General features: G+C 40.7%; 1 protein-coding gene across 1 annotated transcript in view; it reads left to right on the forward strand.

Moving 5' to 3' along the window:
• Positions 1-15,173, forward strand: part of LOC122550680 (coiled-coil domain-containing protein 138-like) — a 109,946-nt gene that overhangs the window by 75,019 nt on the left and 19,754 nt on the right. The window contains exons 10-11 of the mRNA XM_043691782.1: positions 3,919-4,080; positions 6,533-6,652. Of these exons, the coding sequence (XP_043547717.1) occupies positions 3,919-4,080; positions 6,533-6,652 (282 nt within the window). The remainder of the gene's footprint in view (positions 1-3,918; positions 4,081-6,532; positions 6,653-15,173) is intronic.

A 15,173-nucleotide genomic window follows, 5' to 3' on the forward strand; every position in this document is an offset into this window, starting at 1 on the left:
TTGCTGGCTTCTTATGTGAAATTGTGCACAGATTGTATTTTACTGATTTTAAAATTCAATCATTTGTATCCTATCCATCATTACTCAGACCCCATCCTTTTTTCCAATAGCAGTACATTTTTAATAAATAATACAGCTACGTCATTTACTGCATTTTTCTCATCCTTACCATTTTTACAATTCTCGCCCTTGTTCTGAATTTATCCACAGCTTTCTTCATAAACCACCTAGCAGGCTTATCTCTGTGGGAAATATCGCAATCTCCTTTATCTCTTGAATATTCAAATATTTTAACATAATTATTAACTCCCATTAATAGGCACCATTCCCATCCTATTGAAATCTCATCATCAAGATCTCTCAAAATTCCAACCCTGCTACCATCTTATATCTAGACACCATCTCAATTCTAAGCTCTGTAATGCTGGTCCTAAAACTCCTTGTAACGTAGCTTCTGTTCTCGAACTTTTACTAATTGATAGGCACCAATGGCATCATTTTTATTAACTGTGGTGTGCTATACCTCCTGGTCATCAGTCTAGTGTTCAGTGTGATCAGTCACTCACTACTCTTTCACCTTCTTGTATCTGAGATCTAACTCTGTTGTGTGTTATAGATTGGTTTCACTGTTAGTTATCTCAATGATGCTAGTTTATCTTTAGTAATGACTTCTGCAATTAACTCACATAATAACATCTGGGATCCCCAAAATTTCCACCTTAGCTCACGTATTTTTTTCATTGATGTGGTATCCCTTGGAAACATTATTCAAACATATGGCTATTTTATAAAATACATTTTGATTTTTTTAATAGTCCTTCATTAAAATTTATTCTTAGCTTTCCTTTTTTTCAGTGGAACAAAGAATCTCAAGTCTCTCTATACAAGCCTAATATCCTATTTTTAACATAACTGTGGTTCCTGTAAATTGGTATATTAACCCATTTTCTGTGCACATGAACACCAATACAGTGTTTGTTTATTAGGACCAGGGATTTTTGAGAGAGGCAATAGGAATGAGTGAAATAATTAATAAGATGTCAGACTAATACACTATTCTGTTTTCTCAATGTTTTAATGAAAATCATTCTAGAAATATGTATCATATGTCAAGACTTGATCCTTAAGAATTATGTATTGGTGTTAATGTCACTTACTCCAAGAACAAAATTCAAATCAAACTTGGAAACTAGCATATACTTTCTGATGAAATCCTTTGCCAAAATCTGGGAGAATGTAATACATTTGGATCAAGTTGAAAATCACACGACACCAGTTTGTAGTCCACCAAGTTTATTTAAAAGTACAAGTTTTCGGACCGCTGTATTTTCAAATAAATCTGTTGGACTATAACCTGCTGTTGTGTGATTTTCCACTTTGTCCATCACAGTCCAACACCAGCACCTCCAAATTTGGATCAAGCAGTTCCAGAGTTGCTAGGTAGCAACATTCAATTCTGCCCATCAGAACCTTATTGCATTTTTTTCATAGATCACTGAGGACAGTTTGAGGGTCACTGGAAAGCAGTTCCAGGGGTGAATTTAAAAAAAAAAAACTGGCTCATTGCAGTAAATTGCAGTTCCAGGATCACAAGCAGTGAGAAAAAGACAGAGACTGGGCAGACTCATGTTCGAAGTGTGAACTTTTAGCTGTCCTGCAGGGAAGGTATCATGAGTAGTTGGATGGCTTGTATTGTTAGGACAAATTTAGGAGAAAGTTCCAGGAATTAGTAAGCAGCAAGAATTTGGAGTCAGGACTCGGAAGAAGTCCTGAGGAGCTGTGAAAGCGGGAAGATTGTTTCGTGTGTGTTGGAAGATGCTATGAAAGACTCCAAAAAAGCCTTTGAGCCTTCAAGTTTCAGTGTAGCTAAGAAGGTAAAGACTTTGGACAGACATACAAACATACGAAATTGGAGCACAAGAGAACCCATTCATTCCAGATGTAAATCTAGTCAACCTTCTCTGAATCATGTCCAATACATTTACATCCTTCCTTACATATGGAGACCATAACTGCATACAGTATTTGTGATTTAGTCTCACAAATGCCCTATGTAATGTAAGTGTATCATCATTACATGCTGCACTCACATACAAATGTTTTGTGACTTATGCTGTTGATACCTACACCATTCTACGCCTCAAAACTCTTTCTGCTAAAGTGAACAAATTCACATTTTTCCACATTATACTCCATCTGCCAGATTTTTATCTGCTCACTCAATATATCTGTACTCATCTGCAACTTCCTTATGTTGCTTCACAACATTCTTTACTACCAATGTTGGTGCTGTCTGCAAATTTACCATGCCTTTGTGTCCCTCGGCCAAGTCAATGATATAAATTAGCATCAGAGAGATGTAGAGCACAGAAACAGACCCTTCAATCCAACTCATCCATGCTAACCAGATATCCTAAATTAATCTAGTCCCATTTGCCAGCACTTGGCCCATATCCCTCCTAACCCTTCCTATTCATAAACCCATCCAGATGCCTTTTAAATGCTGTAATTGTACCAGCCTCCACCACTTCCTCTGGCAGTTCATTCCATACACGCACCACCCTCTCTGTGAAAAAATTGCCCCTTAAGTCCCTTTTAAATGTTTCCCCTCTCAACTTAAACCTACACTCTCTAGTTCTGGGCTCCCCCACCCCAGCGAAAAAATCTATTTACCCTATCTATGTCCCTCATGATTTTATAAACCTTTATAAGGTCACCCCTCAGCCTCTAGGGAAAATAGCCCCAGACTATTCAGCCTCTCCCTATAGTTCAAACCCTCCAATCCTGGCAACATGCTTGTAAATCTTTTATGAACTCTTCCAAGTTTCACAACATCTTTCCAATAGAAAGGAGACGAGAATTGCATACAATATTCCATACGTGGCCTAACCAATCTCCTGTACAGCACCAACTTTACCTCCCAACTCCAATACTCAATGCTCTGACCAATAAAGGCAAGAATACCATATGCTTTCTTCACTATCCTACCTACCTGTGACTCCACTTTCAAGAAACTATGAACCTGCACTCCAAGGTCACTTTGTTCAGCAACACTTCCTAAGGCCTTACCATTAAGTGTATAAGTCCTGCCTTGATTGCCTTTCCAAAATGCAGCACCTCACATAATTGAGCCCCCAGAATAGACATTTAGAGGAGTCCGCTAATCACATTCTGCTCATTGGAACCATTTATGCATCTGTTTTCTATTATTTATACTAGCCCACAAAACAGCATTTGACTGATGAAGCTGAGCAACATTGGGGCTCAGGGAATGGCCAGGAACAGATCTAGTTTAGTGAAGTTGACTATGGGTGAATAGCTGGAGTTGTGCCTGTGAGCAATTGCTGGAGTGCAGTTTTCAGAGTCCTCGGGGAGCAGGCATTGTGGTAGACCAGTACGGAACAGCTCTTGAGAAGGAGTTTCAAGGATGGATCATCAAGTGTAGAGAATTGAAATCCCTTGTGAAACTTAATACGATTTGATGACCCACCATGGTAATAATATCTGGTGGGGAGTTACCAAGAAATCCATGAGATCTGTTTTGATCATACTTATTATTTAATATGTGCTGTAGGGTTCAATTATGTACATTGCCCATCCTCAGCACATATTAATTCTGGGTGCTAGAAAAAGTTGTGTATTGTAGATTATTTTACACTTCTATTTTGTGTATTCAAGCATTGTTGTTTGTTCAAAGTTGTGAAATCGTATGGCTTTTTTTTAGTCGGCCTCCTGAATCTCACTTTCATCCATTTTAAAAGTTGATGTTAATCAGATCAAAATGTAATTTCATGATATCAAACAGGATCATAACAATAATGTTCATGGGTCTGACCTGAGATCATATCACAATGTAATTTCATGATATGTTGTTTAGTTCTTTAACTGTTTGTTTGATATTGCTTCTTTATTTTCTAGCCACCTTTAAATAACAATTTCTGTGAATTGTTTGGTATGCTGCTGGACTGGATCTCTGATGGTTACCTTTGTTATTTGACTCCAGAAGATGAAAATGATGTTCAGAAATCATTGGGTCCCAATTGTTTACCTAAAAAATCTATTCAAGAGAAGTGTGTAAAGGTATGCATTTTTCCCTTCTCAAATGTTTTTAGTGTTCCTTGGTATTAAATTATTTTGTGATAAAACTGCAAGCAGGAAATGGCAGTAATATTCAGCAGATCTTGGCAAAGGAGAATAACATTAACAATGAATCATGTATTTCAAAATCCTATGTTTATTATTTACTCACTATATAACTACGATGGTTTCAAGAGCAGGTCAGAGTCTAGAAATATTGCAGCAAGTGACTCACCTCCTGACTCCCCAAAGCCAGTCCACCATGTACAAGGCACAAATCAGGATTGTGTTGAAATATTCCCCACTTGCCTATAAGAGTCTTCTCAGTTGTCCTGCCTTCAAGGAGAACAGCCCCAACTTCTTCAATCTATCCTTGTAACTGAAATTTCTCCTTCCTGGAACCATTCTTGTCAATTGCTGTGCACTCTATGGTGCCCAGAACTATACACAATACACCAGCTAAGGCCTAGCCAGAGTTTTATAGAAGTTCAGCATTACCTCTTTACTCTTATACTCCATGTCTCTATTAATAAGGCTGAGAACACTGTATGCCTAATGAGCTGCTCTTACCACCTTCAATGGTCTATGTGCATGTACACCCAGGTGCCTGAGCTCCTGCACCTTATTTAGAATTGTTGTCTTATTTTCTATTGTCATGCAACCAGAATGCATCACTTCACACTTCTCCGTCTTGTGTCATCTGCAAATTTTGAAATTCTCCAACATGCACCAAGATCTAGATCATTAATATATATTGGGGAAAGCAAGGTTCCCAATGCTGACCCCTGAGGAACTCCAGTACAAACATTCCTGAAACCCAAAAAATGTCCATTGACCATTACTCTCTGTTTCTATCTTAGCCAATTTTGTATCCACATTGCTCTTGTCCCTTTTAAACCTTGACCTATAATTTCACATGCAGGTTTATTGTGTAGCATGAGAGCATACATCTGGAAATGTATGTATAATGAATCAGTGCTGTTATCCTGTCAACCCTTTCTGTTAGTTTTCAAAAAACTCCAGTGCACCAGCAAGACATGACAGAGTAGTGGTTAGATGTGGTGTACAATAAATGACAGCAAGGTTAAGTTGAGAGTTGTAGTGGAATGAAGAGTGTAACTGCATTAAGGGGAGTTGGGTCTCTCTGCATTCCCATTGGAGTAGTCCCAGTCTACTCCAGTAAGGGCCAGGATTCGTTCCCCTTAGGGAGGTAAGGAGCCTAATGTCAGGCAACCCTTTACCCTAATAAAAGGGTTTCTATTTAATTTATTCATGGGTTGTGGACATCACTGGCTGGGCCAACAGGAATTCTCTAGTTGCCCCAGAAGGCAGTCCAGAGTCAACCACATTGCTGTGGTCTGCAATTACATAGGCCAGACTGAATAAATAGATAAGATTCCTGTCTAAAACCAGTAATTTTTCCGACAATCAAGAATGGTTTCATGGTCATCATTATTCTCTTAAATCAAGAGTTTTTTTTGTATTGAGTTTCCACCATCTGCATGGCAGTATTCAAAACCAGGTCCCCAGACATTAACTAGGCCTCTGAATTAGTAATCTAGCGATATTAGCACCAGACCATGGTGAAAGTGAGTGGCACAGTTGTTAGTCCTGGTGGTCAAAAGATGGTGTGGTGTTTGGAGGAAGTGAGGAGGCAGTGCAGGGTTAATGGTGAGGGGATTTTGTGTGGGTCAGAGCAAGTAAGCAAAGATGTTGCAGGCAATAGTGATAGTAGCAGAGATAACAGCAGATATCCAGGTCCCTGTTGAAGAATTGTGACGCCATCTTTGCTTTTTCCGACATCTTCCAGAAACATCTTTAGCTGAGCAGCCTCAGTATGCCAGTGCTTGTTCGCTTCTATAACAATCATTTAAAGAGTGCAAAAGCAAAAAGAATGCCAGTCTTTTGGCAGATATCTACCGAGCGGTGAGTTGTTTGAATGTGTGGCAAGGTGGAGCTGGAATTGAGCATGAGATATGCCATAGGGGTGGGTGAGCTATTTCGTGTGGCAAGTTTGCTAAGATATGTCAAAAACACTTGATTCATCTTACAGCCAAAAGCTCTCCAAAAACTCAACACAACTCGGACTTACCTTAAAAAAAATAAGATTCAGCTGCAGATAACAAAAAAAATGGAGGGATTTGAGGGGGGTAAATATATGGTTGTAGAGGTGGTGGAAGCAGAATCAAGAATGAGTTATAAAAGAGAACTGGTAAATACCTGTAAGTGAAAATGTTGCAGTGCGATGGGGAATGGGGCTCATTGAATAGAGCTTGCAAAGGTCTGGCACAGCAGTTTGGGCTGATCAGCCTCTTGTGTTATTATTTTATATTTCTAACTTAAGTGATTTTGAATGTACTTTAAATTGAATTGTATACTAAATTGCTCATTGCTTTGACAAAACAATGGTTGATTTTTTTTCCTTACCATACCTTCTGAATGTAATGTTTTTCAGATCTTACCCCTCATCACCACACAAATTCACTTGATCCCATCTGGGGATATCAAATTGCAGCTCTCACTGGTAAAGTTCATTTACTGGGCTTTAATTCATATAGACAGAGAAGGGATGCAAGTAAGTACAAAGACCTTTTCCTTCCCTTTCAGGGATTCAAGGTGGGCTTCAATATGTTCAATAAATGTGAGGCTTGAAAACAATATATTTAGAAATAAAACCTCAAAATAGCATGCCCTTCTGGAGATAGCAACATTTTATAAATCAATATTTATTGAAATACTTACTTCAAACATTAAGAATCATAATTAACTTTTCTTGCCATCTCTTATATGAAGCAAGTGTTCCAGGATTTTTTTAGTTTATTATCAGAGATTCGGTTTGAGTAAATAAGCAGAAACAGTTTATAGTGACAAAATAGCTTATTGATTAAAAGAACCAAACAGTATTGCAGTTACTTTGTGACTGTTGTGGTTCTGTTCGCTGAGCTGGGAATTTGTGTTGCAGACGTTTCGTCCCCTGTCCAGATGACATCCTCAGTGCTCGGGAGCCTCCTGTGAAACGCTTCTGTGATGTTTCCTCTGGCATTTATAGTGGTTTGTCTCTGCCGCTTCTCGTTGTCAGTTCCAGCTGTCCGCTGCAGTGGCCAGTATATTGGGTCCAGGTCGATGTGTTTGTTGATGGAATCTGTGGATGAGTGCTATGCCTCTAGGAATTCCCTGGCTGTTCTCTGTTTGGCTTGTCCTATAATAGTAGTGTTGTCCCAGTCAAACTCATGTTACTTATCATCTGCGTGTGTGGCTACTAAGAATAGCTGGTTGTGTCGTTTCGTGGCTAGTTGGTATTCATGGATATGGATCGTTAGCTGTCTTCCTGTTTGTTCTATGTAGTGTTTTGTGCAGTTCTTGCATGGGATTTTGTACACTACATTAGTTTTGCTCATGCTGGGTATCAGGTCCTTTGTCCTGGTGAATTGCTGTCTGGACAACGGACCTGATACCCAGCATGAGCAAAACCAACGTAGTGTACAAAATCTCATGCAAGGACTGTACAAGACAAACAGGAAGACAGCTAACGATCCGCATCCATGAACACCAACTAGCCACGAAATGACACGACCAGCTATCCTTAGTAGCCACACACGCAGATGACAAGCAACATGAGTTCGACTGGGTCAACACTACTATTATAGGACAAGCCAAACAGAGAACAGCCAGGGAATTCCTGGAGGCATGGTACTCATCAACAGATTCCATCAACAAACGCATCGACCTGGACCCAATATACCGGCCACTACAGCGGACAGCTGGAACTGACAACCAGAAGCGGCAGAGACAAACCACTATGAGGAAACATCACAGAAGCACTTCACAGGAGGCTCCCAAGCACTGAGGATGTCACCTAGACAGGGGACGAAACGTCTGCAACACAAATTCCCAGCTCGGCGAACAGAACCACAACAAAGAGCACCCGAGCTACAAATTTTCTCACAAACTTTGAAAACTTACTTTGTGACTAGAATGCTTACTTAAACATTTACTTTTTAATTTCTGACTTATTTGCAAAATTTGTTGGTTTAAAAAAAAACCTGGTTCCATAGGTATTACATGACTTACACATAAAACTAAAGGTTGGAGCTCGAGCCTTTGCAATTGTCCAACAAATTTGGGATTCTTTCAGCTTTTCTGAATGAAACGGGAGGATGATATAGGCTGCTGCAGGATGGTAAAGGAAACCATTCAAATGGAGGAAGAGAAAAGGAATATAGTGCTAATAGGGGACAGTATAGTTAAAGGGATTGACTGTTCTCTGCAGTAAAGTGTATTATTCCACCTGGCTAAGTTGTCTGTGGTTCAGGACATCTGCTTAGAGCTGGAAAAGAACTTGTTTAGGAAGGGAAAGTTCCAGTTCTGGTGGTCCACTTGGTTAACAATGACATCGGCAGATCAAAGCAAAAAGGTTGTGCACAATCAGTTTGAGGAGCTAAACACCAAGTTACGAAGCAGAATCTCATCATCTCTGGATTATTACCTAAACCATGTGTAAACTTAACTTAGGGCAAATTAGAATGCATGGCTCGAAGACGGGAGAAGTTGGTTTTGATTTGTGGGTCACTGGCACCAGTATTGTGAAAAATGTGATCAGTACTATTGGAATGGTCTACACCTGGACTGTGCTGAGGCCAATGTCCTTGTGAGCCATATAACTAGAAAAGTAGAGAGAATTTTAAACTGAATAGTGGGAACAAGGGATCAAATTTGAGAACATGTGATAAACCAGAGTGGAACCACAACCAACGAGAAAGATCTTAATATGGGAATGTTAAAACGGACCATGAAAAAAGGGTTGGAGAGTAGACCAACAGATAAAATTCAAACAAATATTAGACTATGTATCTGAATGCATATAGCATTCGACAAAAAACGGACAAACTGAGAATGTAAAAAGAAATAAACAAATACTATCTGGAAACCATTACAGAGAAGTGGCTACACGATGAAATGGATTGGAACAGGGTATTTAGAGAGTACAGGGTGCTACATAGGAATAGGTGGAAGGATGGCTCTGTTATTTAGTGATGGTATTAGCACAATAGAGAGGGATCACCTTAGTTCAGGAAACCAGGATTGGGGACAGTTTGAACATAGACAAGAAATGATAAAAGAAAGAAGTCATATGTGGAAGTAGTGTACTCTCTAACAGCAACAACTTGGTAGAGTGGAGCATACTGATTAGCAAGGTTAAATCTCACAGAATACAGGGAGAACTAGCCTTTTGGATACAGAACTGGCTCAAAGGTAGAAGACAGAGGGTAGTGGTGGAGGGTTGTTTTTCAGACTGGAGGCCTGTGACCAGTGGAGTGCCACAAGGATTGGTGCTGGGTCCTCTATTTTTTGTCATTTACATAAATGATTTGGATGCGAGCATAAGAGGTACATTTAGTAAGTTTGCAGATGACACCAAAATTGGAGATGTAGTGGACAGCGAAGAGGGTTACCTCAGATTACAACAGGATCTTGACCAGATGGGCCAATAGGCTGAGAAGTGGCAGATGGAGTTTAATTCAGATAAATGCCAGGTGCTGAACTTTGGGAAAGCAAATCCTAGCTAGACTTATACACTTAATGGTAAGGTCCCAGGGAGTGTTGCTGAACAAAATGGCCTTGGAGTGCAGGTTCATAGCTCTTTGAAAGTGGAGTCACAGGTAGATAGGATAGTGAAGAAGGGGTTTGGTATGCTTTCAGAGTATTGAGTACAGGAGTTGGGAGGTCATGTTGCGGCTGTACAGGACATTGGTTAGGCCACTGTTGGAATATTGCGTGCAGTTCTGGTCTCCTTCCTATCGGAAAGATGTTGTGAAACAGGAAAGGGTTCAGAAAAGATTTACAAGGATGTTGCCAGGGTTGGAGGATTTGAGCTATAGGGGCTATAGGGAGAGGCTGAACAGGCTTGGGGCTGTTTTCCGTGGAGCATCGGAGGCTGAGAGGTGACCTTATAGAGGTTTACAAAATTATGAGGGACATGGAAAGGGTAAATAGGCAAAGTCTTTTCCCTGGGGTCAGGGAGTCCAGAACTAGAGGGCATAGGTTTAGGGTGAGAGGGGAAAGATATAAAAGAGACCTACGGGGCAACCTTTTCACACAGAGAGTGGTACATGTATGGAATGAGCTGCCAGAGAAAGTGGTGGAGGCTGGTACAGTTGCAACATTAAAGAGGCATTGGGATGGGTATATGAATAGGAAGGATTTGGAGGGATATGGGCCGGGTGCTGGCAGGTGGGACTAGATTGGGTTGGGATATCTGGTCGGCATGGACGGGTTGGACCAAAGGGTCTGTTTCCATGCTGTATGTCTCTATAACTCTATAAAGGAATAAGTAATTAGACCTTGTCAGAAGGGCAATAATCATGGAAAATTTTAATTTATATATAGGTCAAAAAAGTGAAATGGGCAAAGATAACCTACACAAGGATTTTATATTTCCCTATAACTATTGCATTCCACACATTTTATACCTCCCCTGTGCAGCAGAGCCAACTGTGGTGCAACAAATTGGGCTGTTGCTTTCCTCTCAAGAGGGCATTCGCTTTAACAATAACAAAAGCAGTATATCTGTTTGCAGAGTAATAGCTACAGAGGACTCCCTCTCTGCCTGCCTAGCCATCTTGCTCTGTGTTGTGGTCACCACTCCCTGTAAAGTCTTAGCCTGCAGTGTGACATCTTTCTATATATTGGATTAGTGGTGCTGGAAGAGCACAGCAGTTCAGGCAGCATCCGAGGAGCAGCAAAATCGACGTTTCGGGCAAAAGCCCTTCATCACCTTTTACCATATTTCTATGTATCCTATCCCCAGAACTTTCTGTCTCATGGATGCTCCACAGTGTCCCCAGCTACTGCTCCCACTCTGAAACCCAGGTTTCAAAGAACTGCAACAAGGGACATTTCTTGAAATCATGCTCACCCTGGATAGTGGAAAGGTTCCCAGTTTCCCACAAAGAGTAGGAAGAGCACACAATGCCTTTGAGTTCTCCTACCATAACTTACTCCTTTAAAATTAAACATTTTAGAAGGTGCTTAATATCAAATAATATTAAACCCTGCACAGAATAATTTGAGAAAAAGTTTTATATCTCAGAGAACGAAAGTGAAATGAGCTTGAGAAGGTTCAATCCAATTCTTAGTGAACATGTTGAATCTGCTGCAGAAAACTGCACAAAATGCCACTGAAGCTAAGTCTTATTTAGACCATAATATTTCTGGAGCACTGCACTTTTTAGTATGAATTTCAGTGTTCTCTTTTCACATTTTCCCTTAAGTGTCCAACACATGTTAAGAGTCTAAGAAGTATGAGAACCAAATGAATGTCAGGTTTCAGAATCCAAAATGCATTAATCTTGTAAGGTTATGTTTCTGTACATTAAACAGAAAACCACATTTTGCAATTTTATTAATATATGCCTTTGATCTTTATGTTAATCCATTTAATTAATATCAACTTCCTTGTTGCTAAGATCAGAATGTCTACCTGCATCACTTGCTCTGGTAACATTTCTGAAAAGGCTGAAGTTGTCCTGTTACTGGTTGGCATGCTACTGGTATTGCAACTGTTAGTTGCTGGAAGGACTCCAGATCAGAATTGATGATCTGGAATCTGAGCTTCAAACACTATGGCACATCTGGGAGGGGGTGAGTTACCTGGATGCTTTGTTTCAAGAGGCAATCGCACCCGGTACATTAAGTAATTCAAATTCAGTTTGTGATCAGGAACAACAGGATGAGTGTAAGTGAGGCAGGTAGGGGAATTCTGAGTTCAGGAGTGGAGGAGCCTCAGCCCTTGACCTTGTCCAACAGGTAAGAGATGTTTGCTCCCTGTAAGGATGAAAAAAAGGGCTGTGGACAGGATGAGCCAACTAACCACGGCACCATGGTGCAGAAGGCCATTAAAGAGGTCGGAGCAAAAAGATAAGTAGTTGTTATCGGGGATTCTATAATTAGGGGGGAGAGATAGTATCCATTTTGAGCTGGATTGGGAGACCCGCATGATGTGTTGCCTGCCCAGTGCCAGGGTGCAGGACATCTCCGACCGACTTGAAAGCATATTGGAGCTGGAGGGAGAAGATCCAGTTGTTGTGGTCCACGTTGGTACAAACAACATAGGCAAGGCTGGGAAGGAGGACCTGTTTGGGGAGTATCAAGCAAATAGAGTGGTCAGTAGGACTTTAAACTTGTGAGTCAGGGGAAGGGAAAGGGAAAGCAACAGGGAGTATGGAGTCAAGTAGAAAGATAAGCAGCAGGTTAGCCAGTGTGCAGGGCTTAAGTTCAAGACATACTAGGAATGAAGCAAAAAGGAAGCATAGCTTAGGACATATTACTAGAGATGTTGAAATCATGAGGATAAGACAATTAGCATTAAGGTGCTTTACCTGAATGCTTGTAGTATTCCTAACAAAGTAGATGAATTAACAGCACAAATCATCTTGAATGATTATGATGTGGTAGGCATCACAGAGACATGGTTGCAGGGGGTTCAGGACTGGTAGTTAAACATCCAAGGATTGAGAACCTATGAAAAAGGGAGGTGGGCAGAGGCGGTGGGGTTGCCTTATTAGTTAAGAATGAAGTTAAATCTAAATGACATCGGGTCAGATGATGTGGAGTCTGTGTGGATGGAGTTGAGGAACCACAAAGGCAAAAAAAACACAAAATAGGAGTTATGTACAGACCTCCCAGCAGTGGTCAGGACCAAGGGTGCAAGTGTACCATGAAATAGATAGGGCATGCCAGAAAGACAAGGTCACTGTGATCATGGAGGACTTCAATATGCAAATAGACTGGGTAAATAATGTTGCTGGTGGAACCAAAGAAAGGGAATTCATGGAGTATTTACAGCATGGCCTTTTTGGAACAGCTTGTGATAGAGCCCACAAGGGAGCAGGCTATTTTGGACGTAATGCTATATAATGAGCCAGACTTTATAAAAGATCTTAAAGTAAATGAACATCTAGGAGGCAGCGATCATAATATGATAGAGTTCAGTTTGCAGTTTGAAAGAGAGAACGCAAGATCTGATGTAATGGCGTTACAGTTAAAGAAAGGTAATTACAGGGGCATAAGAGAGGAACTGATGGAAATCTACTGGAAGCAGATCCTAGTGGGGAAGACAGTAGAGCAACAATGGCAGGAGTTTCTGGGTGTAATTGAGGACACAGTGCAGAGGTTCATCCCAAAGAAAAGAAAGATTATCTGGATGTGGCAGATTAGACAACCATGGTTGACAAAGGAAGTCAGGAAATATATCAAAAAAAAAAGAGAGAGCCTATAAAGTGGCTAAGGGCACTGGGAAATCAGAAGATTGGGAAGACTACAAAAACAAACAGAGGTTAACAGAGAAAGAAATACGGAAGGAGAGGATCAAATATGAAGGTAAGCTAGCCAGTAATATTCAAAATGATAGTAAAAGTTTCTTTCAATACATAAGAAACAGATGAGAGGCAAAATTAGAAATTGGGCTGCTTCAAATTGATGCAGGAAGGCTAGTGATGGGAGATAAGGAAATAGCTGGAGAATTTAATAAGAACTTTGCATCAGTCTTCACAGTGGAAGACATGAGTAAAATCCCATCAATTAAGGAGAGTCAAGGAGCAGAGTTGAGTATGGTAGCCATTTCAAAAGAGAAAGTACTCGAAAAGCTAAAAGGTCTAAAAATTGATAAATCTCCTGGCCCAGATGGGCTACATCCTAGAGTTCTGAGGGGGGTGGCTGAAGAAATAGCAGAGGCATTGGTTGTAATCTTTCAAAGATCACTGGAGTCGGGGAAAGTTGCAGTTGTTGCTGTTGTAATCCCCTTGTTCAAGAAAGGGTCAAGACAAAAGATGGAAAATAATAGGCCATTTAGCCTAACCTCAGTTATAGGTAAAATTCTAGAATCCATCATTAAAGATGAGATTTCTAAATTCTTGGAAGCGCAGGGTCAGATTAGAACAAGTCAGCAGGGATTTAGTAATGGGAGGTCATGCCTGACAAACCTGTTAGAATTCTTTGAAGAGATAACAAGTAGGTTAGACCAGGGAAACCCAGTGGATGTTATCTATCTAGACTTCCAAAAGGCCTTTGATAAGGTGCCTCACAGGAGGGTGCTGAGCAAGGTGAGGGCCCATGGTGTTCAAGGTGAGCTACTGGCATGGATTGGGGATTGGCTGTCTGACAGAAGGCAGAGAGTTGGGATAAAAGGTTCTTTTTCGGAGTGGCAGCTGGTGACAAGTGGTGTCCCGCAGGGTTCAGTGTTGGGGCCACAGCTGTTCACTTTATATATTAGTGATCTTGATGAAGGGACTGGGGACATTCTGGCAAAATTCGCCGATGATACGAAGTTAGGTGGACAAGCAGGTAGTACTGAGGAGGTGGGGAGACTGCAGAAAGATTTAGACAGTTTAAGAGAGTGGTCCAGGAAATGGCTGATGAAATTCAATGTGAGCAAATGCGAGGTCTTGCACTTTGGAAAAAAGAAAACAGGCATGGACTATTTTCTAAACAATAAGAAAATTCATAAAGCCAAAGTACAAAGGAATCTGGGAGTGCTGGTCCAGGATTCTCTCAAGGTTGACTTGCAGGTTGAGTCTATGAAGAAAGCAAATGTAATGTTGTCATTTATATCAAGAGGGTTGAATATAAAAGCAGCAATGTACTTCTGAGACTTTATAAAGCTTTAGTTAGGCCCCATTTAGCATACTATGTCCAATTTTGGGCCCCACACCTCAGGAAGGACATAGTGACACTGGAACGTATCCAGCGGAGATTCACACGGATGATCCCTGGAATGGTAGGCCTAACATACAATGAAGGGTTGAGGGTCCTGGGATTGTATTCATTAGAGTTTAGAAGGTTGAGGGGCGATCTAATAAAAACACAAGACAATGCATGGATTAGAAAGGGTGGACGCTAGGAATATGTTTCCATTAGGCGGGGAGACTAGGACCCATGGGTACAGTCTTAGAATTAGTGGGGGTAAATTTAGAACGGAAATGAGGAGACATTTCTTCAGCCAGAGAGTGGTTGGCCTGTGGAATTCATTGCCGTGGAGTGCAGTGGACGCCGGGCGTTAAATGTCTTCAAGACAGAGATTGATAAATTCTTGATCTCGC

This window comes from Chiloscyllium plagiosum, chromosome 6, assembly GCF_004010195.1.
Source record: "Chiloscyllium plagiosum isolate BGI_BamShark_2017 chromosome 6, ASM401019v2, whole genome shotgun sequence".
Taxonomy (NCBI): domain Eukaryota; kingdom Metazoa; phylum Chordata; class Chondrichthyes; order Orectolobiformes; family Hemiscylliidae; genus Chiloscyllium; species Chiloscyllium plagiosum.